This window comes from Brassica napus, chromosome C3 (assembly GCF_020379485.1).
Source record: "Brassica napus cultivar Da-Ae chromosome C3, Da-Ae, whole genome shotgun sequence".
In the NCBI taxonomy this organism is placed as follows: domain Eukaryota; kingdom Viridiplantae; phylum Streptophyta; class Magnoliopsida; order Brassicales; family Brassicaceae; genus Brassica; species Brassica napus.
Window position 1 is genome coordinate 58,898,355 of NC_063446.1, and position 21,016 is coordinate 58,919,370.

At 40.3% G+C, this 21,016-nt stretch overlaps 5 protein-coding genes across 5 annotated transcripts; 1 reads left to right on the forward strand and 4 right to left on the reverse strand.

Moving 5' to 3' along the window:
- Nucleotides 1-363: 363 nt before the first annotated feature.
- LOC125583414 (PI-PLC X-box domain-containing protein DDB_G0293730-like) lies at nt 364-1,627 on the reverse strand. The gene is made up of 2 exons (XM_048750318.1): nt 565-1,627; nt 364-488 (listed from the first exon to the last, which is right to left on the reverse strand). Exon 1 carries the CDS (start codon nt 1,562-1,564, stop codon nt 608-610), a length of 957 nt encoding a protein of 318 aa, XP_048606275.1. The 5' UTR covers nt 1,565-1,627; the 3' UTR covers nt 364-488; nt 565-607.
- A 1,069-nt stretch (nt 1,628-2,696) lies between these two features.
- LOC106357690 (eukaryotic translation initiation factor 4B3) lies at nt 2,697-4,641 on the reverse strand. Its single transcript, XM_013797374.3, is given in 3 exon segments — nt 2,697-3,023; nt 3,405-3,804; nt 3,807-4,641. Coding segments are annotated over 3 exon segments (1,251 nt in total). The 5' UTR covers nt 4,561-4,641; the 3' UTR covers nt 2,697-2,926.
- Nucleotides 4,642-5,747: 1,106 nt separating this feature from the next.
- LOC106357691 (probable magnesium transporter NIPA7) lies at nt 5,748-8,171 on the reverse strand. The gene is made up of 8 exons (XM_013797375.3): nt 7,686-8,171; nt 7,308-7,364; nt 7,129-7,219; nt 6,866-7,026; nt 6,655-6,782; nt 6,432-6,569; nt 6,248-6,340; nt 5,748-6,134 (listed from the first exon to the last, which is right to left on the reverse strand). The coding sequence occupies exons 1-8, from the start codon at nt 7,804-7,806 to the stop codon at nt 5,916-5,918; spliced, it is 1,008 nt and encodes a 335-aa protein (XP_013652829.1). The 5' UTR covers nt 7,807-8,171; the 3' UTR covers nt 5,748-5,915.
- A 3,037-nt stretch (nt 8,172-11,208) lies between these two features.
- LOC106357692 (peptidyl-prolyl cis-trans isomerase CYP18-3) lies at nt 11,209-12,365 on the reverse strand. The gene has a single exon (XM_013797376.3). It carries the CDS (start codon nt 11,924-11,926, stop codon nt 11,408-11,410), a length of 519 nt encoding a protein of 172 aa, XP_013652830.1. The 5' UTR covers nt 11,927-12,365; the 3' UTR covers nt 11,209-11,407.
- Nucleotides 12,366-15,151: 2,786 nt separating this feature from the next.
- Nucleotides 15,152-20,886, forward strand: LOC125583198. Its single transcript, XM_048749825.1, has 6 exons — nt 15,152-15,424; nt 15,473-16,231; nt 16,410-16,675; nt 16,729-17,855; nt 17,948-19,456; nt 20,261-20,886. Exons 1-6 carry the CDS (start codon nt 15,152-15,154, stop codon nt 20,884-20,886), a joined length of 4,560 nt encoding a protein of 1,519 aa, XP_048605782.1.
- The last annotated feature ends 130 nt before the right edge of the window (nt 20,887-21,016 follow it).

A 21,016-nucleotide genomic window follows, 5' to 3' on the forward strand; every position in this document is an offset into this window, starting at 1 on the left:
TAATTTCCTTTCAATCGATCTAACCAAACTCGGATTCAATAGTATGCACCTTCTCCTCACATTGATTCTTCAAGACTTGTAATTTTTGCAAGCGCTGTGATGCTCCCTGTAACCGTGTTAGTCCTCTCTCTCCCAACCCACATTGTTTCTTCAAGACATGTGTCATTCTGTCATGTCTTCAGCTGAATCTCATTTGCTCGCTGCATAAATTGTCGCCTTCAGTGATCTCCGGTCATTCGTTTCTGATATTGATTTTGGTGGTTCTCTGACTTCAGTCAGAATGATCAGTTTCGCTGCATTTCTATTTTGTGAATCACCAGCTTCTGAGACTGAGAGGTTTCTATTACTCTACTTACACAAAGAGAAAGAAACACAATTTTTTACTAGAATCTCCAAAATGTACATAACTGTATTCAGTAATGAATAATTGAATATGATGAATATACAGCCTCAAATACACACACACACACTGACATGTTTCCATACAAATAAACGACTTGATTAATACACAAGGAACTAGGCCCTAACACAGCCATGTGTTCTGATTCTTTTTCTATAAAACAAATATACAAACAATGTCTCTACTCGAATTCCACTCATATAAACCTCAAGCCTTCCCCTCAGCCCTCGCAAAAGTGAGGCCAACACAGGCATCAACAAAATCCTTATCAATAAAATCCGTGGAGAAGATCTGCAGTTTGTCAGCACATCCTCTCTTCACACACTCAATAATAAACACCTTGGCATAACAATGAATCCGGTTAGTGACCGGTTTAACACACAATATCGGGTTATCAGGCTGCGGAGTGACAGTGTTCTCCACCCTGTAGAAAAACTTCCTCGAAGCAGCCGGCTGCTGCTGGCTCAAATGCTTCAAATTGCTCTCGAATTTCGTCGAAGGAAGATCGGTATCGATCCAGTTGTCTTTCAAGTACCCCGCGCTCCACAGCGGATCGCCGCGCTTTGGTTGAGGTGATTTCCTCGGTTTCCAAACGCATATCACCCTCTTGGGAAGCAGCTCGGCGACTGTCTTGCCGAACACGCCATCGTCCTGGTGGATCAGGTGGTCGCCGAGCTGCTCCACGAGGTACTTATCGAACTCCGGGGGATCCTCGTGTCCGAACTCCGTTCTGATCTCGAGGATGACGATCTCCGACTCCGTCTCCGAGAGAAACCGTTTGAGGTCGGCTAAAACGACGTCGACGCTGTAGGTTTTGAGGATTCCGTGGCACACACGGCGGTCTTCCTGGACGCGGATGTCGAGGACTCGAGTGCCGGCGACTAGCTGGTTGTAGATGGAGAGAGACTGGCACTGCGCGAAGGGACGGGACACGAAGCGGATCCCGATCTTGTTGGTGGCGGAGTCGTGAGTCCCTGGCCAGACGATCTTGTTGATGTGGAGCTTGTCGGGTCCCACGCCGGCCATCCAGGCTTTGCGATCGGAGGGGGTGTAGTCGCAGCCGGGAAACTCGCAGCCGCAGGATTGCTGGAGATCGGCGAGGGCTTTTTTCTCGGTGGAGATGGCTTTACGACGCTCGAGCTGTTTCGAAAGGTGAGTCCCCATTGGTGATGGTGAGGAATGATGAGGCTTTGCTCTCTCTCTCTGTCTCTTGTGATGAGTAGTGGTTACGATGCCTTTATAAGTTATGCAAGTAAACAAAACAGAAGTTGTTATAATTTTTTTTTTTTTTGTGTTATTGTTATGCTTTTGTTCTGTTTTTCGATTATTATTGGTACGTAAAAGTTGCTAAATATTCGTTTTATCTTTTCATATAGTGGCGGACTGACGGTACTTTTATCACAAAAGCACCGTTTATAGATCTCCAAAAAATATAAAGTTGCGTTATGTAAACTTACCGTTACTCTTTATCAAAAACAAAAACTTACAGTTACTACTTACTATAATGTAATTTTCTTCTACATATTTTTTTTTGAATAATTAAGTACTGTGAATTTATGTGAAACGATTGATTAGTTGAGATATGAATATCTCTATATTCAAAGAGTGGTTGGGCTGTAATTGATGTTTGGTAGGTCCATTTGTGTGTGTTCGCTGTTTTCATTTCAGTTTTTATTTGGGGTCACTTTCTATGAGCTGGCTCTCTCCTAGACGTGAAAGGCACCAATAAAACGTGATTCTTTATTATTTGTCTATTCGTTATTATGCATATACAAGACACATGTTCAGCTTGTATTCATTGTGAGAGAGTTTTCCTTACGAATTTAAACAATTGGATATAATAACAGATAGGATCCGTAGAGAAAACAATCATACACATGGCCAACCATGTGTTCTGATGATATCTCAAACACCACCACCACGCATACAGGCTGTTTATGGAAACAAAACAAAAGAAGCACAGCTTCGGAATAAATTAGCACTTGTATATAGTTTGAGGGGATCGAATTATTGAAAATAAAGATTAAGAGCATAGTTTACCAAACATTCTGAGGTGGATTGGTTTAACTAAATACTTCAAATAAACACATGAACCCATTTGAGATATCTGCTTGTCAAATTTAAAGATTGAGTTTTCATTTTGGATTGGGATTCAAACAAATTCAGTTCAAATATGATCCTACAGCTTTGTGCTCGTACCTGCTAGACCATCTCTACTGCTGTGGGCGATATGATTCAACACATCTCTCCAAAACGGTGGATCAACGTTCAACAACAAAGAAATACAACTTACCCCTCGTCCAAAAAGCGGCGCTCAAATTGAAAAAATAACAATAATACGAATAACAAATTGTGCAAATTCATAGAAAAAGACTGTATGCAAAACAAAGACATAAATTATAAGGAGTCCCTACCAAAAATTTTCTATAGAGTTAAACAAACAACTTAAAACAACACAAATTCTCAGAAGCTAAAAACTCTCATGGACTCGAACTTTCATCCTCAGATCCATCCCAAAATGACCATTTAGTTTTCTTCCTCCGCCTCTTTCTTGCCAGCCTCTTCCTCGGCAGGTTCTTCCTTGGCAGCTTCTTCTACAGCTGCTTCCTCAGATTGCTCAGAGCTTCAATGTTCAAAAAAGACAAAACAATCCAGTGTAAGAATGCGCTGATAAGTTATAAATTTCCGAGTACCCATCATGCAGAAAACCAAAGACAGCTCAAGGAAGGGATGCCATATTAAAAAAAAAAAAAAAAGCAGAAAGAAGGATTCAATTTTTAAGCCAAAAAAGAGGATCATTTGGAGTTATCAAAATCAATGTGCTTTGCACTATGAATGCATAAATGACACACCTAGTACAACAACAATGCCGTGATTCATAACGCTAGATTATCAAGTGCCACTATCAATTATAACACATACGAATCCATAACCACAAACAAGCAAGTAAAGCAAACTAAAATATGAATAAACCAAAAGGTTATAATGTAGTCAAAGAAGAGACCTTTTCCTCCAACTTCCGTCAGTACGATCGTCCTTACGACCATTACCATTACCAAGACCAAACCCCATCTTCCCCGGAGACCTCTCATCATTCTTCTCGACAGCAGCAGCAGCAACTTCCTTCAACTTAACAGCTTCGAGCTTCTCATCAATCTCTTTCCAGTCTTGTCCCTTCTCAGCCAAAACCTCCTCCCTAGGCCTCGCGTTCCCAAAAGGATTCGCACCTTTAGGTCTCTCCACAATGACAGGCCTCTCTACAACGACAGCCACAGGGCTCTCCGGCTTCACATCCACAACAACGGGAGCAGCCACGGGAAGCGTCCGTGGCTGTAACACCAACCTCGGCCGCGAGCTACCGCCACCGCCCGGAGCCGGCGGTGCTCCGCCCTCCTCTCTCCTCCTCCCCACGTGTCCGAATCAGATCCGCCGCCGAATTGAGAATCGCGGTTTCTAGACAAGGATTCGAAACTCCCTCGCTTCTCGAATCTATCGCCACCAGTGACGTTGCTGCTGCTAGAAGCAACGAATCTCGGCTTAGAGGAGACCCAGCTATCGACTTCATCAGCCTTGGACTGAGAATCGAAGAACCCCCCTCCTGGGCCTCGCTCTCTCCTCTCGAACCCATCGCTTGGGCCTCGCCCACCAAAGGCCTTCTTCCCGGCGGCCCAATCATCAGTCTCATCCGCCCGCGAAGGGCCCATATCCCTGCTGGACTCCCTGTCTCTGCCGAATCCACCGCCGCCTCTCCTCTCACCGTCCTCGGAAGCCCTAGAGGAGCCCCACCTGGAGGAGGAGTCTTCCCTAGGTCCGTAGCTTCGGAAACCGCCTCCGAGCTTAGATCTGTCGAGCTCCTCGGCGGAGCGCTCACGGGGGCCGGTGGGGAGGGAGACGAGCTCGGCCTGAGTGAGGCGCTCCGTCTGAGGGGCCGCCGCCGCCGCCTTGTAGGTGGAGAATTCGGCGAGGGATAAGGTTTGGCCCTTCTTCTTCTTAGTTTTGGTGGTGGCGGCGGCGGCTAAGGAGGGGAAATCGGAGGAGGGGACGGTTTGATTAGAGGCGAGGGATGATTGTTGTTGTTGCTGGAGCTCGGCGTCTTGCTCTTCGGCTTCGAGAGCCCAAGCACCGGGCTTTGCCCAAACGGATGATACAGCAGCCGCCATGTTTCTCTTCTTCTTTTTTTTTTCGCTTTGTGTGAATGTTGAATGAAAGGTTGTCTTTGTTTTCGTAAGAAACCCTCAGAATCACGGATCTTTTTATGTGGAGTTTTATTTTTTTGATCCGACGGTTGTTAATTTATCAGATATGGAGCAAGGCAAATAAAACATATTTAATTTAGGATATTTGCAATTGTTTTCCTTTTCCTGCAAGGTGAAGAAATTACTTCTTTTTTTAATATTGTTAAATTTAAATAGAAATTTCCAGTTTCATCACTATAATTATGTTTATCTCATTCAAAATATGTAAAAATAATAATATTCAGTATATCTATATATATTTTATATATTATTAGAAAAAATTTCTTAATTACACTAAATTTACTCTAATATGGTGGAAACTATACGAGACGAAGTTTATGTTAATACATGTCATATGTACGAAGTAATTTGGTTTAAATGATTTTAACAAAGTTAATAGAATCAATTCGTAATTTATTAAACTTAACCCCAGTTTAACTAAATCCGGCCCAAGTTATTAAAAATCGATTTCTTAATTTTTCTTAACCCAACTTGTGTTCTTCATTTTGTCCCAATTGAAAACTTTAGGGTTCATAACATAAATCGATATGGGAGATACAAATGTGAGAGATTGAGAGAAAGGGAAAGAGGCGCCTCTAGAGACAGAGTGAAAATCGACTTCGAACTCTTGAGTAGACAGACTATAGTGATGTAAACGAAGAAGAGAATCACCGGAAATCGGAATCGTTGAATCGAAGAAAGAGGGTGACAAAGCACATTGCCTTCACTTAATGTTAGATCCTCCACCCAATTTCATCTCTCTTTTTGTTTGAAATTGATTTGAACTTTAATTTCGAAAATTGGAGATCCAAACAAGAGACATAAATCTACAATTGGGTTGGGTACATGAGTTGGGTCAGATCGGATTTAGTAAATCGGAATTAATTTCATATAAATATTACGGATTGATTCCATTAATTTAGTTTAAAATCAGTTAAACTCAATTATCATGTACATGTGGAATGTATTAACATAAACTTTGTTTAGTTAACACATTCTCATGCATTGGATATTTTCCACCGTATTAGTGTAAATTTTGTGTAGCATGAAATTTTTTTTGTTATATTATTTGTCACAAAATTATATATAAAAATAGAATATGGATGGAGAAATTTTCTCTGAAAATTCCAAGTATTGTATAGAGAAATCTCAAAATTCTATTACATAACTATAAAGTATACACAAAAGTTACATTCTTCCTCCACTAGAGAGATAAGATGAGGATATGCCATTTGACTGATGATCATCTTCTGATTCGGACACCAACCTCCTCGTTCAATTCAACAAAGAGGGGTTTTACTTTCCTGATACTCAGTAGGACGGTACAAACTTAGGAGATGCTCTTCGTTAAAGCTCTTCCCTGATTCCTGCCATCTCATTGTTCTTAAAGAAGCTTGTTCCTCTTCTCTAGTGGCATGCAGTATAACTGTTCCGGTTAGCACCGTGATGAATCCACATATCTCAGATGCTATGCTCTCTGTGTCTTGCCCATACCAGTCCTGTACATAAACTCATATTTATTAACCCTTCTTTTTTTTTCTTCCAAACACATATTGTAAGAACAGTATATCTTTGCTCTTAAAATATTTACTTATGTTATCAATCTACCTACCTTGAACATAATAGCACTAGCAACAATTGTGAGGGTTGTGAACATCACATAATAGATTGGAGAAACTATTGCTGCGTTGAATGTATCCAGCGCCTGGCCAAAACAAAAACAAAGATACTAGTATTAACCAAAAGTGCACAACACTACACCAAACAGATACAACAAGTACAAGTTCCATTCTAACCTTGTTCAGGTATATCATTTGTGTCACGACACATATCGCTGCAACCATGACAAAGAACCAAGTCTCCGGATACCAAACCTGGTTTATTCCCTCCAGTGTCAACTTTACTGCGATCCCCACAGCCTTTATGCTCATAACCTACTTAAACAGAAACACAACTTTAGACGAAGATAAAACTAGAAAATAGAGCTCAAATATGCTTTGATTCATCATCAAAACTTACTGTGAGAGAGCCCATCAATGAACAAATTCCGATATAAACAAGAACGTTCGTTTGGCCGCAGAGAGGTTCGCAGTAAAGAATCAAAGCCAGGACAATGGACATTGACGCGGCTACGTAAATTAGAAAAGCTGTTTCATAAAAAAAAAGGAACTAAGTTATATTCCCCCAGGTAAACACACAATGTGTGTGTAAGAGAAAGAGCGCGCGCAACCTGGTTGCATAGCTAGTTTCCAGATTGCTTGAACAGAGTTGGGAGTCTGCTCCTGAGGTGCGTGTATGACGATCATAACCGAGCCTACGATGCAGCAAACGCATCCCCAAACTCCCATTTTCTTGAGTTTCTCGTTTAACAGGAAGTGTGCCAAAACAGCACTAGTAATCGAGGGGAAAATGAGAGGGGGTTAGTAAGGACAAGAGGTGAAATACGTTTCAGATTATGATCATCAGAAAGAAATAGTCATAGGGATAACAAACCTGATGATTATACTTAGTGCACCGAGAGGAGTGACTAGCACAGCGGGAGCATAAACGTAAGCTACAAAGTTTGCAATTTCTCCAAAAGTCACTGTAATCCCCAACATTCAGAATGTGTATCTAGTTAAAACTAAGAATGATTGAGAAAAACGAAGAAGAGCAAATGGGTTAAGACTCACTTGTGACCAAGCCAACCCACCAAAGTGGCTCTAACAAATAGGTATAACCTCCAATCCCTGCATCACCATCAAGAAGCAAAGGCATACAATTCTCAATCAAATAATAGTAGAAAGGTGTAGAACCAATTCGCAAACTGTTGGCAGATGTACTAAAAGTAGACGATATGATCTGTATATTAGGGGGTGATTTCAAGATCGGTTTGATAAGACGGCAAAACCTTAAATTGAGGAGAAGGGTAGTTCGAAAATTGAATAGAAGCTTTTTATGTTTTTTAAAGAAAGAAAGAAGCTTTTACCCTAGACAAAAGTCCTAGGACATCAAATCTACTAATTCAGCAGCATATAAAATATAATAACAAAGGGAGGACAGGGACGAACCAGCTCGGGTGCCATTAGCAGCAGCACGCTTGAGACCTTTCTTCTTCAAAATGAAGCTCGAACCTATGAATACGCTCGACGCCACAGCTAATACCAATCCCTTTTCATTGTCCGACACCATTTTTTTTTGTAATCGATCTAACTCTCTCTCTTTTTCTAATTTCTACGGAAACAAAGTCAAATCGGATCCAAGCTCCCGTCCCCGTTGGTTGTTATCGGATTGTTTTCAGCATAAAGAATTTGCTTTGAAGAGGAAGGGAAAGGATGCAGGGAAGAGAAAAAAAAGACGAGGAACGAGAATCACAACCTAAAATTCAAAAATGGGAGATAGAGAAAGAGAAAGACCAAACACTTTTTGTAAATGGCCTTTTTCTCCCCTCCCTCTCTACTCGAGATAGACACGACGACAGCTCATTGGTTCAAATTCGTCGCCTTGTCCGAAAATTACCTTTCCTGATTCTTTTTTCAAATGTTCTGCGGACTACTCCAAAGTCCAAACTGCCTATCTGGCATCTTCGTGCTCTCATTTATTTATTTAATTAATTAAACACTGCTTATTTGTGTAGAAAATATAGTTTTTCTTTTTTTGCTGGCAACTCCATGACAAAATGGTTGTATTCACGCATGTATGTCTGTGTAATAATTTATTTTATTATTTTTACATTTTTAGTTTCATAACAATAAGCAAGATTTTTTTTTCTTTTTTTTTTACAACATCAACTAATACTAACTAGAAACTCCAACCGGTCTAACAAGCAAAACCGGTGGGATTGAATCGACATAAAGCAAAGCAGAAGGAGAATTCCTCGCACCGCGTGCAAGCTTGTCCGCCAAGATATTTTGTGCTCTAAGAATATGTCTGATCCAGAAGTGATGGAAGAAAATCTTATTGTGGTTGAATTCTTCAATGTGTGTAGAGAAAACATGTCATTCATCAGGTGTCGACACCATCTTTACCAGCCGAGAACAATAAGCGAGATTAAATTTAAAAATAATAAAAAAAAGAGTGAAATTTGAAAAGAGAATGTGTTCACACACGCGTATGGATTTGGCCTAGTCACATTGATTTTCTAGTTTTGTGCATAGTAGTAGACTAATGAAATCACGTTCATCTAGTTTTAGAAAACATATAAGTCTTGCAAAGTCTATATGCCTAGAGAGGCTGTAGAACGGGCTCTCTCTCTTAAACTCTCTCTTCCATCTCTAAAAAAAAAGAGAAAATCCTAGTTCCGCCGTTTGGGTGGCCGGTGCGCCTCTCCGTCTCCGGTCACCCCCCTGTTTGCTTTGCTTTCTTCCTCTTGCCTCTCTTCAGTCCCTCTCTCTGTGCTTCCTTTCTCGAAGCTCTAGGCCTCTCACTTTCGCGGTTCAGATCTGGTGAGTTTCAGCTCGGAATCTCAGAGAAGCTTGGAGATCGGCGTCTTGAGGGGTTTCTTTGGTCGGACATGGCGGTTGTGGCTTTCGATCTGGTGTCAGATCTGACCTTTGGAAGGGTTCTATCTTCCTCTGTCTCCTCTGCTCCTCCTTCTCGGCTTGGGTGAGATAGCTTTCTCGATCTGCATCGTCGTCGGGGTTCATCAGACGGTGGAGGTTCGGTGTTCATGTGCTTGTTCTTTGGCTTCGGCGGCGCGTGTCTTAAGATCTGTCTGTCTATCTCTCGTTTGGCCTCTTCGGTTGCTGAGGTCAAGATCTAGGAAAGTCTGCTGCGGGTTCTCCGTGGTGGGCGCGTGAAAGGAGGTTAGTTGTTGGTCTTGTTAACCACGACTTTCCTTTTTGGTGGCGTTGCGTGCTGAGACGGCTAGCTACAGGGGCATGATCTAGGGCTGCCTCGTGTCCTTCTTTCCAGGTGGTGCTTGCTATCTCTTAACTTCTTGGTGTTTGTCCTTGGTGTGTGGCGTTCCTTTGAGGTCTTTCTCTCCGAATAATGCTCGGTCTAGTCGAAGTGGATGTGCTTTGCCTCTGCTGTTGCTGTCTGGTTGTGTGTGTGGGTGCCTAGCAGACCCGCCGTGAGTTGTTCTTGGCGAAGTCAATCTTCAAGAGTAGATCATCGGGGAGACCAAAATTATCGGGTTCTAGCTCTCGTATTAACTGTGGCTTCGTCTTTTGCGGCAAGCGGTTTGTGTTTTTCTTGGCCAAGCTTTCGGTTAGTGGTTCAGTCTGTAGTGTCGAGTCTCTGTGAAGTCTAGAATCGAGTTTCTGTTTAGAATTTTTGTTTATGTTTAATCTGCTTCTTGTAATCTCCTGTATTCTGTCAAAAATGTTAAAATCTAGTAATATTATCTTTACATTTTTACAAAAAAAAAAAAAAAACATATAAGTCTTCTCTGAATTTTGATATAATTAATCAATTAATAATAAATCACAGATGAGTATTATTACATTTTCTTATTCATATTAGGCATGGGCATTTTACCCGGACCCGAAGACCCGAACCGGAACCGATCCGAAAATACAGGTTCGGGTCCGGGTCCTACCCGAGATCCGTTCGGGTACCCGAAGTATCCACAAATAATTGTATATACTAGGTATATTTGGGTGATTGGATATATTTTTGGTATTTCGGATTTTTTTTTTAAGTTTCGGGTTTGGATTTTCGGGTATAATTATAGGTTTTTGGTGAAATCTTAGATTTTTAGAAAATATAATTTGGGTATTCGGGTAAAATTCGGGTATGTTTTGGGTTTTCGGGTCTGATTTTGGATAAATTTTGGGTTTTTTTGCGGTTCTTTGGGTATTTTTAGAGTTTTCGGGTCCAGTTCGGGTAATTCGGATCTATTTCGGGTCCTAAATACCCGAACCGATCCGGATCCGAAATATACCCGAAAATTTTGGGTATTTTACGGGTATTTAAATTATAGACCTGAACCGACCCGGACCCGATAAGATCCGACCCGGAACCGACCCGGAACCGACCCGAAAAGTTATAAGTACCTATATGGATCTAAATTGGTAGGACCCGAAAAACCCGGACCCGACAATATCCGACCCGAAGATCCGGATGCCGAGGCCTAATTCATATGAAACTTCAAAATCACACTAGTAATTATTATGTTTTCTGCAATTGGATTTGAAGATAAGTTTGTGGCCGAAGTTGATGGGCCAGACAGCCTTATGCAAGGCCCATCACATTTAGCTTCTATGATTAATAAAGATTTTAGTTTCTTGTATACCTAAAAAAACTCAACCGACATGATTGGCTTTCTCACTTTTTTTGCTTTCTTTAGTTAGTGGTATCACATGACCAAAATTGCTTAGTTACATGATATTAAGAGAGCTGTTTAGTCATTTTTATTGAAGCGCTATCACTATTCAGTATTCATTAGTGATAACTAGGACCTGATAACTATAATCAGTGTTATTAGTCCCAGAATAAAGTGTCCAACGAAATTCAATGCACCTGACCGGTGAACTCACAGGGAAAATGCATCACACAAAAATTACAGATGAAGATTCAGTGAACTAGTATTATTTTATTTTATTTGGGTGCTGAGGCAGATTCGATTCCGTTTGTTAATGCAATCAAAAATGAAAAGGGTAAACACAAGCTCATTCATTATTTATGGTACTAGCTACTAATTAGGGTGACATGAGAACGAACACACACCAAGCTTTTATGACTTGCACCAAATGAAAAGAACACAAAAGCAAAAGCAGAGACACACGATGAGGACCGAACACCACTCACTAGAGGGCAACGAAGACGCTAATTTTAGATCTCATGTGATCTAAGAGAGCTGACCACAGTCGGCCACGACCACCGGCTTCGACGGCTTTCCAGAAGCCGACCCCACCTTCTCGATCGCCTTCACCACGTCTAACCCTTCCACCACCTGCCCGAACACCACATGCTTACCATCAAGCCAATCGGTCTTAACAGTGCAGATAAAGAACTGCGACCCGTTGGTGTTGGGACCAGCGTTGGCCATGGAGAGGATCCCAGGACCGGTGTGCTTCCTCTCGAAATTCTCGTCGGCGAACTTCTCCCCGTAGATGGACTCGCCTCCCGTCCCGTTCCCGGCCGTGAAATCTCCTCCCTGACACATGAAGTTAGGGATCACGCGGTGGAAGGAAGACCCCTTGAAGTGAAGAGGCTTGCCTTTGCTCCCGACTCCCTTCTCACCCGTGCAGAGAGCTCTGAAATTCTCAGCAGTCTTGGGAGTCTTGTCGGTGTACAGCTCCATCACGATCCTTCCCGCGGGCTTGCCGTCGACGGTCATGTCGAAGAAAACTTTAGGAAACGCCATTGTTGGTTGTTTAGTATGAGAGCTTTGAGGAATGGTTTTGGATCAGTCGTGGATGTAGAGAGGATCTTGCGGTGTGTTTTTATAAGCGGCTAAAAGGAAGGGAAGCGGCGAGAGAGAAAAATATTGTGGCTACCAGATTGATACACGTGGAAAGATCTCGACGGCTGTTAAAGCTTAACCATGGTTAAGTTATAAGTTTGACCACCGGTTAAGTAGGGTCATGCAGAAGTGAGTATCTCAGACTCGGCATATGCCCCTGGAGCTGCCGCTCCAAACGTGCCACACGTGTCTGTTACGGTAACAAACCAGACGTTTCAATATAGACCTCTTAAATTACGGGCCTAAATTCAGTTTTTTTTTTGTTTATACTGCGAAAGTATTAAATTCCAATTTCTTAAACGTTTCAGAGTTTTTTTACGACGACTAATTACAGTCTTTTACAAACTAATGCTGAAAATTTCCAGTGCGTTACAAATAAAAAAAAGTATAAATCAGTATATTATAGCATGAGTATCTATCTACTAGGCACGTGAACTCGAGAACCAGAAAGATCCAGAACAATGATCATCAGAAGCTAAGAGTAAAAAAAGAGTGGTCAGCATGAGCCCAACACCACTACTGAAACTTTGACTATAAGGAATAAAATATCTATTTACTAGTGGTTTTATATTTTATTCTTAAATAAATTTACGATTAATTTTAGGTTGTAGTAAAAAAAATATGTCGAAAGAGAATAATTTTTTCCGTAGTGTATTTTTTTGTTTTGAAATTGTTCGGATCAAATTGAAATAGCATAAGTGGTTGTGACTGATCGATTCAGTAAAAATAGAATAGTTTAATAGATGAAACAAAAATAATTTTGTTAAAATTTAAACATAAAGTAAAGTTGATGTTCGAGAAGGAAAAAAAGTAAATGCTTGTGTTTATCTTGTTCACATATCATTTTAATTTTTAACATGTAAAAATTATCATATAGTTTGCCTTTTCAGATTTTTATTATTATGATGTAATGCAAATATTTTCTGTAATACATTTTAATGTATATTTTATTATTTATAAATATATAATTTTATTAAATTTGATCAATAATAAGGATTATAATAGAAATATAAAACATTAAGAGTTAAATTTAGGACTTAACATATAAAAACATTTTAAACCTTAGATTTTAAATTTTAACAAATATCAAAAATGAGATTATCTTGGAGAGGACACTAATAAAAAGCGTTGAATAATATATTTGAAAAAATGGAAGAAAACATAGTATGAAAATGACGAATTTATTAAAGTGAAAACCTGTATTGAGAAAAAAAACATCATCAAAATAAAAAAATGGTTTAAACTCGCGGAATAAATATCATTCAATGGATCCGTAGCATTTTAACACTCACTAATGAAAGGTGACGTAAGAGTTTCCAAAAAGAGTAACGTAAGAATAAGTCCTTGCATTTTTCGTGAACTCTTTGGAGTATTATTTGCCATTTATGTTATTAAATAAAGAACATTTGTCATGATATAAGATTGTTTAATTTGGAACTATATTATTGTAGGTGCTTTCGATGTTGACTTCCTTTTTCTTTGTTAAATGTGAATAGCTGATGCCTGATTGGAGGTGCTAGTTTTAGAGAAGCTAGATGATGAGTTTATATCTATAACGTCTGATAGGAATGTGCATAACACAAATGCTTATTTGTTTGATATAGTGGACATAAACAAATAATTGAGGTAGTAGAGTGATATTATTTCAATGTTGTTACTATTTTGGCAGTTATTTTAACATTCATTTTATACATTTTTTTCTTCCACTTCCAAAAAAGAAACATTTGTAAAACAGTACAGAAAAATTGACAAAAAAAACAGTTCAGAAAAAACAGAGCCATACATGTGAAGCCAAACAATTTGAGAATAACACCGAGAGATGCTTTCTGACAGAACCCAAGAGAAGCGAAATGCTTTGTGATGATTGAAAAATCAAACTCAGAAAACGATGGCTCAATACTAGAAGTATTTGAACCAGCCTGACAGGAATGAGTTAGTTGTAGCAGTAGAAAAATGGTGATGAAGGAGATTAAAGAGTAGGGTGAGAGAATAACGCGAACCACACATCCTTTGCGAATTCGCAACTGAATAATAGATGAGACCAATGAAATTGGTTTGAAGGGTCCTCTAATTGAGGCAGCTGATGGATCAGATGATGTTGAAAAGGATACAGCCTGATTTACCAACTTGAACAGGAGATTCAGACCGAAGCTTGTTGTTAGTTGCCTGATCGAATTGAACCATGTTGTTCATCTTCTTCTACTTTAGCTTTCCTTTGCTTCACTTATGTCGAATAAGGAAATGAAAAGCGAAAAATAAGCAAAAGGAAATATGATTCAAGAGAATATGAGATTTGATAGGAGATTACCTTCTTCTGCATTCCACCTCCGGATCTGGCGGGGTTTAGAGAATGGTAGTGGAACATTTTCTTTCTTTGGTGCCTGGAATCAGCAAGAGAAACCGTTATCATATCATCATCATCATCATCATAGGAAGTCAAATATATAGAGATTTGCTCTGTTACCTTCGAGGAGTGGGAAGATGATTGAACGCGTGAGATAGCGGAAAGAGTTATATAAATCAAGTAAATGTGTTCTTCAATGTGGTGAATTAATTATTAGCTCAGGCGTTACATAGCCCTGTGTAAAGAGAATGTGCAATCTGAATCAATCGTCACGACGGATACTCTGTTTCGTTAGTAACCATAGGAAGAGAACGGAACCCAATGGATTGGTAAGCCTTATTGATTGGGTTTGGGTCATTTAAAAAAAACGCAACCAATTAAATGGCGACACATGTCATCAAATGTCCACCCCTAAGGAGGGACGTGGAAGGCTAATGAGAGAAACCCCTGTTTTATTATTATACATATATACATCATCGTGACAAAAAAAAACATGGATAGCACATAATCTGTTGACTAGCATTTTAATATGTTGACTAACATATGGTCAATGCTCAAATAATACCATTTGTCAGTCACTGGCATCGCATCAGGGAATCAAAACTATTCTAGAACAAGCAACAAATTCTCAATGTAAGAGAATCTCGTATGGCAAGAAGCGCAACCTGTGAAACCTCAGGTAGGATCATTGAGAAATACTAGCACCTTGACAAAACGCTGCGTTTTGCTCTGAGGCGATTTTGGCGATTCTGAGTGCGATATTTTGACTTGGGGTTTTTCTGATGGAGGCGGCTTCTTCGCGGGGCTCGTCAGTTCCGCCGGAGAGGGATCGCGACTGTCGGTATGTCCGGGAAGATGACTTGAGTGAAGGAAAGCAACGTGGGGATTCTGTTTCAAAGAATAAGAAGATCCGTGAAGGTGATTCGAAGGAGGGGAATCTTTCTGGAGCTTTTGATCTGATCAGCAAGGAGAGTTGTGGTGGGGATTTGAAGATTACGGAGGTTCGGGATGGGGATTTGAAGATTACGGAGGTTCGGGATGGAGATCTAAGGGAGGTAAAGCAGTTGAGAGATGAGGTATTGAAGACGTTAGATCAAATTTAGGCATTGAAGGCTCAGGATAGGCGATGTTTGAAGAAGTATGAAGTGGAGGTAAAAACTAAGGATGGTAAGCATAAGGTGGAGATCCCTGATGAAATCATCATTGATTCTACGCCATTGTGGGAGGATTTTGTGGTAGGGAAGTTCTTAGACATTGCTCCTCACATTGCTAAGGTGCATATGGTGGTTAATAAGATTTGGAGCTATGGTGAACTATCATCAAAAGTGGAGGTATATGATGTGAATGCGGTTACCATGAGGTTTAAGATACCAAACCCGAAGGCTCGTGAGACGGTTTTAAAAAGAGGGATGTGGAATATTGCTGGCGTACCGATGATAGTGACAAAATGGTCTCCTAAGTCTGAAAAAGAAAAGCAGGAGGAGAATGCAATTCCGATGTGGGTACATGTGCGGAAGGTCCCTATCCACATGTTCTCGTGGCAGGCTCTATGTTTTATAACAAGCACGGTGGGTTTTCCAGTTCGACTACATCCAGAGACGATTGCCTGTTCGAATTTTGAGGAAGCAAAAATCTTTGTCAATGTGGACGTCACCAAGGCGTTGCCAAAGGAGATAGAATTCTCAAGGGATGGTATGGAGTTTACTGCTGAGTTTCATTACCCATGGTTACCTGCTAGATGCAATATCTGTGAGAAATGGGGTCACACAGAAAGGGTGTGTGTGAAGAATAAGAAGGAATATAAGCAGAGTGAGGGTTCTAGTGTAAGGAAGTCTCCAAAGGTGAAGAAGGATACAAGAGAGGTAGGGGGTGAAGAATATAAGCAATATATTAGAGGAGGAGATCTTGAAAGATGGAGGTGAGCTCATAATGAAGAAAAATGAGGAAGCTAATGTGGTAAATGGTAATGAGGTGTGTGCAAATGCCTGACTGGCTGTTCCTCCAGATAAAGTTGGGCATTCTCAATCAAATTCTCCTCAGAATAAGTTAGAGGAAGTCCTGATTTCTGCATCCAAGTTTTCAGTGTTGAGTTTGGATGAAGCTGAGGAAGGGGAGATTCTGCCAGTAGTTCCGACAGTTGTTGAAGAGGAAGATCCGGGTGTATCATATGATGTTTTGGAGTGTGACTTAATGGAGGATAAACTACTAGCAGATTGTGATAAGTTGAAAGGAAGAGTTGTATTACAAAGAGGTGGGAAGAGAGTCCAGAAGCCTAAAGCTCAAGATGCAAATCTTTTGAGTACAAGGTCTTCTAGACGAAAAAACTAATCATGGGGAGTTTCTTTTGGAATGTGCGCAGATTTAACAAAACTTTGAAACATTCTGTGGTTAGTGATTGGGTGAGAAATAAAGAAATGTTATTTGGGAGTATACTGGAAACAAGGGTGAAGGAAACAAAGGCAGAGAAAATATTAAATACGGTGTTTGGAAGTTGGTCGCATATGACTAACTATGAAGATAGTCGTGGAGGTAGAATCTGGTTGATTTGGTGTGAGTCAGTGAGAATTACACCTATCTACAAGTCTGATCAATTAATTACGGTTTCTGTGGGTCTGAATGATGAAGAGGAGTTCTACTATACAAGTGTTTATGCAAGTAATATAGTGGAGGAAAGGAAGATACTATGGGAAGATCTGGTTCATCATCATAACTCTCCTATGTTTAAGAACAAAGCTTGGATGATCACGGGAGATTTTAATGAGATATTGGAGGGGGTAGAGAACTCAAGATTTGTGGATTTGGGTAGACTTCCGGGAGGTATGAGAGATTTTCAGAGAATGATTCTACAGTGCCATCTCACGGATATGGCTTATCAAGGTCCGCTTTTCACTTGGTGTAACAAAAGAGAGGAGGGAGTTATTTGCAAAAAGCTGGATAGAGTATTGTTAAATGAAGAAGCATTGCATAGATTTAATAATGCTTACTCGGTATTTGAGGCAGGGGGTTGCTCAGACCACATGAGGTGTAAGATTCAGCTGCTTCCTCCAAATGAGAAGATAAGGAGACCTTTCAAATATGTCAATGCTATTGGGAGTCTGCCAATGTTTCTTCCTAAAATTAAGGAGTATTGGGATGGAACTGTGCCATTATACCATTCAACCTCAGCCATGTACATGTTCTCTAAAAAACTCAAGAATCTGAAACCTTTAATAAGAGAGCTAGGAAAAGAGCAGTTGGGGAATCTCTCTGTTAGAGCTAAGGAGGCTTTTAGTCTACTGTGTGAAAAGCAAAGTGCTACGCTAACCAATCCTAGTGATTTGGCTATTCATGAGGAAGCTGTTGCGTATGACAAATGGTTGAATATTGCGGGATTAGAAGAGGATTTCTTGAAGCAAAAAGCAAAGTTGTTTTGGTTGGATGTTGGGGATCAGAATAATAAGACTTTTCATAGAGCCATCAAAACAAGGCAAGCTCAGAATATGATCTGTGAGATAAGATGTAAAAGTGGCATCTTAGTTACTTCTCACTCGGACATAAAGACTGAGGCTGAGAGATTCTTCTCGGGCTTTCTTAACCAGTATTATTTGAGATGCCAAGCAACAAGTCTCCTGGGCTAGACGGATTTCCAAGCGAATTTTTTAAAACTACTTGGTCTGTGATTGCCAAAGACTTCACTGTGGCAGTACAGTCCGTATTCCGGTTTGGGTTCCTGCCAAAGGGAGTAAACTCTACTAGTTTAGCTTTGATTCCGAAGAAGGTGGATTCTCTAGAGATGAAGGATTATCGTCCGATAGCGTGCTGCAATGTTTTATACAAAGTGGTATCAAAAATTTTGGCTAATCGGTTGAAGAAGCTACTACCAAATATTATTACAGAGAATCAATCTGCATTTGTGCAAGGAAGATTGCTCATGGAGAATGTGTTGTTGGCTTCTGAGTTGGTCAAAGATTATCACAGAGACTCGATTACCCCTAGATGTGTGATGAAGATCGACATATCAAAGGCGTTCGACTCTGTTCAATGGATGTTTGTTTTGAAAAGCTTACGAGTTCTTGGTTTTCCTGAGAAGTATATACACTGGATCAAACTGTGTATCACTAGTCCTTCCTTTTCTGTTCAAGTGAATGGGGATCTAGCGGGGTATTTTCAGAGTTCGCGTGGGCTTCGTCAGGGGTGCTCTTTGTCTCCGTACCTTTTCGTGATGTGTATGAATGTTCTTTCTCTTATGATGGATAAGGCTGTGGGGGAGAGGACGTTCAGTTTTCATCCGCGATGTAAATCTATCTCACTTACACATCTATGCTTTGCGGATGATTTGATGGTCTTTGTGGAAGGTTCGAAGGAGTCTATTGAAGGCGCTCTCTCAGTTTTTGATGAGTTTGAGGTGTGGTCGGGCCTTCGCATCAGTTTGGAAAAATCCACCATTTATATGGCAGGAATTTCCGAGCCAGTGAAGAGTGCTATTCTAACCAACTTTCCATTTGCTGAAGGAGACTTACCGGTTAGATACCTTGGCTTACCTTTAATGTCTCAAGCCATGAGGAAGTACGACTATCTCCCTTTGGTGGAAAAGATCAGAAACAAGATTAGTTCATGGATGTGCAGATTCCTATCATATGCTGGACGTCTTCAACTTATAAAAGCTGTATTGATGAGTATCGTGAACTTCTGGGCAGCGGTATTTCGTCTTCCAAGCAAATGTATCAAGGAAGTGGAACAACTCTGCTCTGCTTTTTTATGGACAGGTCCTGTGCTTAAGTCAACTAATGCTAAAGTTGCGTGGAAGGATGTTTGTCGGTTAAAGAATGAGGGAGGTCTTGGGTTAAGAGATCTTAAGGAAGTAAATAAGGTGTATGGGCTTAAACTCATCTGGAGAATGCTGTCTGGAGAGTCTCTTTGGGGAAAATGGATCAGAAACAACTTACTTAAGGGGAATAGCTTTTGGGAAGTGAAATCAAAAACTCAAATGGGGTCTTGGATGTGGAGGAAAATGTTAAAATTGAGAGAAGTAGCCAAGTCTTTCTACAGAAAAGAGTTGGGGAATGGTCGGCATACGTCATTTTGGTATGACAGCTGGCTGGATAGAGGTATACTTGTTGATATGTTGGGAGCAAGAGGAATAATAGATATGGGAGTTCACAGGGTAGCAACTAGGCCTGGGCATTTCGGGTATCGGTTCGGTTCGGTTCGGGTATTTCGGGTTTCGGGTAGTTCGGATAGGGGCTAGAGGATCCATTTAGTACTTGACCTATTTTCGGTTCGGTTCGGTTCGGATAGTTTCGGGTTCGGTTCGGTTCGGATAGTAAATGTAGGAACCGGAAAATATCCGGAAAAAGTTTGGTTCTCATTTGGATCCGGTTCGGGTTCGGATAGTTCGGGTAGTTCGGATAATTTGGATAAAATATCGGTTATTTAAGGTAAAATATCAAATAATTAAGATGATTTACATAAAATTTTTGGATATTTTGGATTATTTTGGATATTTCGGATAAAACTATCCGGATACTTTCGGGTAGTTTGGATACTTTACAATAATTTAGTTATCATAAACTATTTTCAGATACTTTTAATAGAATTTCAAATTTAAAATGTATATTTAATGATGTTATATGTATATATAATTAATATTTTTATATATTCGGGTACCCGTTCGGTTCTCGGTTCGGTTATTTCAGATATAAAAATATAGGAACCGTTCGGGTATTTGAGGGTATTGGTCCGGTTCCGGTTTCGGGTATTTCGGTTCGGTTCCGGTTCGGTTCTTCGGTTCCGGTTATTTTGCCCAGGCCTAGTAGCAACTGTAGAGGAAGCTATTCTGACTAGTCGACGAAGGAGAATGCACCGTTTGGGATTATTAAATGATATTGAAGCTGAGTTGATCATCATCGCAGAGAAGTTGAGTCCAGAAAAGGAAGATGTGAGTCTATGGAGGGGAAGGCTGGGATTTAAGCAGAAGTTCTCAACACATGAGACATGGGGGTTGCTGCGCAATTCCAACATTTCGTGTAGTTGGGCCAGAGGTATTTGGTTTGCTCATGCGACGCCGAAGTTTTCTTTCATGGCCTGGTTATCAATGCTGGATAGAATGTCTACATTGGATAGAATTGCCAAGTGGAATCAGGGGATTAACACTACTTGTGCTCTATGTAAGAGTGCTCCAGAGACAAGAAACCATTTGTTCTTTATGTGTGCTTACACTTCTCAGATTTGGGAACATATTGCAAGGGGTGTTCTCTGTAGTTCTTACACCAATGTATGGTCTGAGATAGTAAGCATTATTGGAGACGAAACCATGGAAAGGAAGCGGCTGTTCTGTGTGAGATATGCTTTTCAAGCGGTTCTATATGCGGTTTGGAGGGAGCGTAACAAGATCATTCATGGTGAAAAGTTGTTACCTCTGTCTACATTGAAGAGTATGATTGATAAAGGGATACGTAACAAGATCACTTTGATGAGGAACCATGGAGTGAAAGGAATGGGGGAGCTTATGCAATTCTGGTTTCTTACTAGAGTGTGATTTTTTTTAGAAAGTTGATGCATAGTATGAAAGTTATCTCATTAAACCAGGGTCACACTTGATGTATACAAGCTTTTTTGATGAATAAGAATTTAACATTCATTCATTCAAAAAAAAAAAAAAAAAAAAA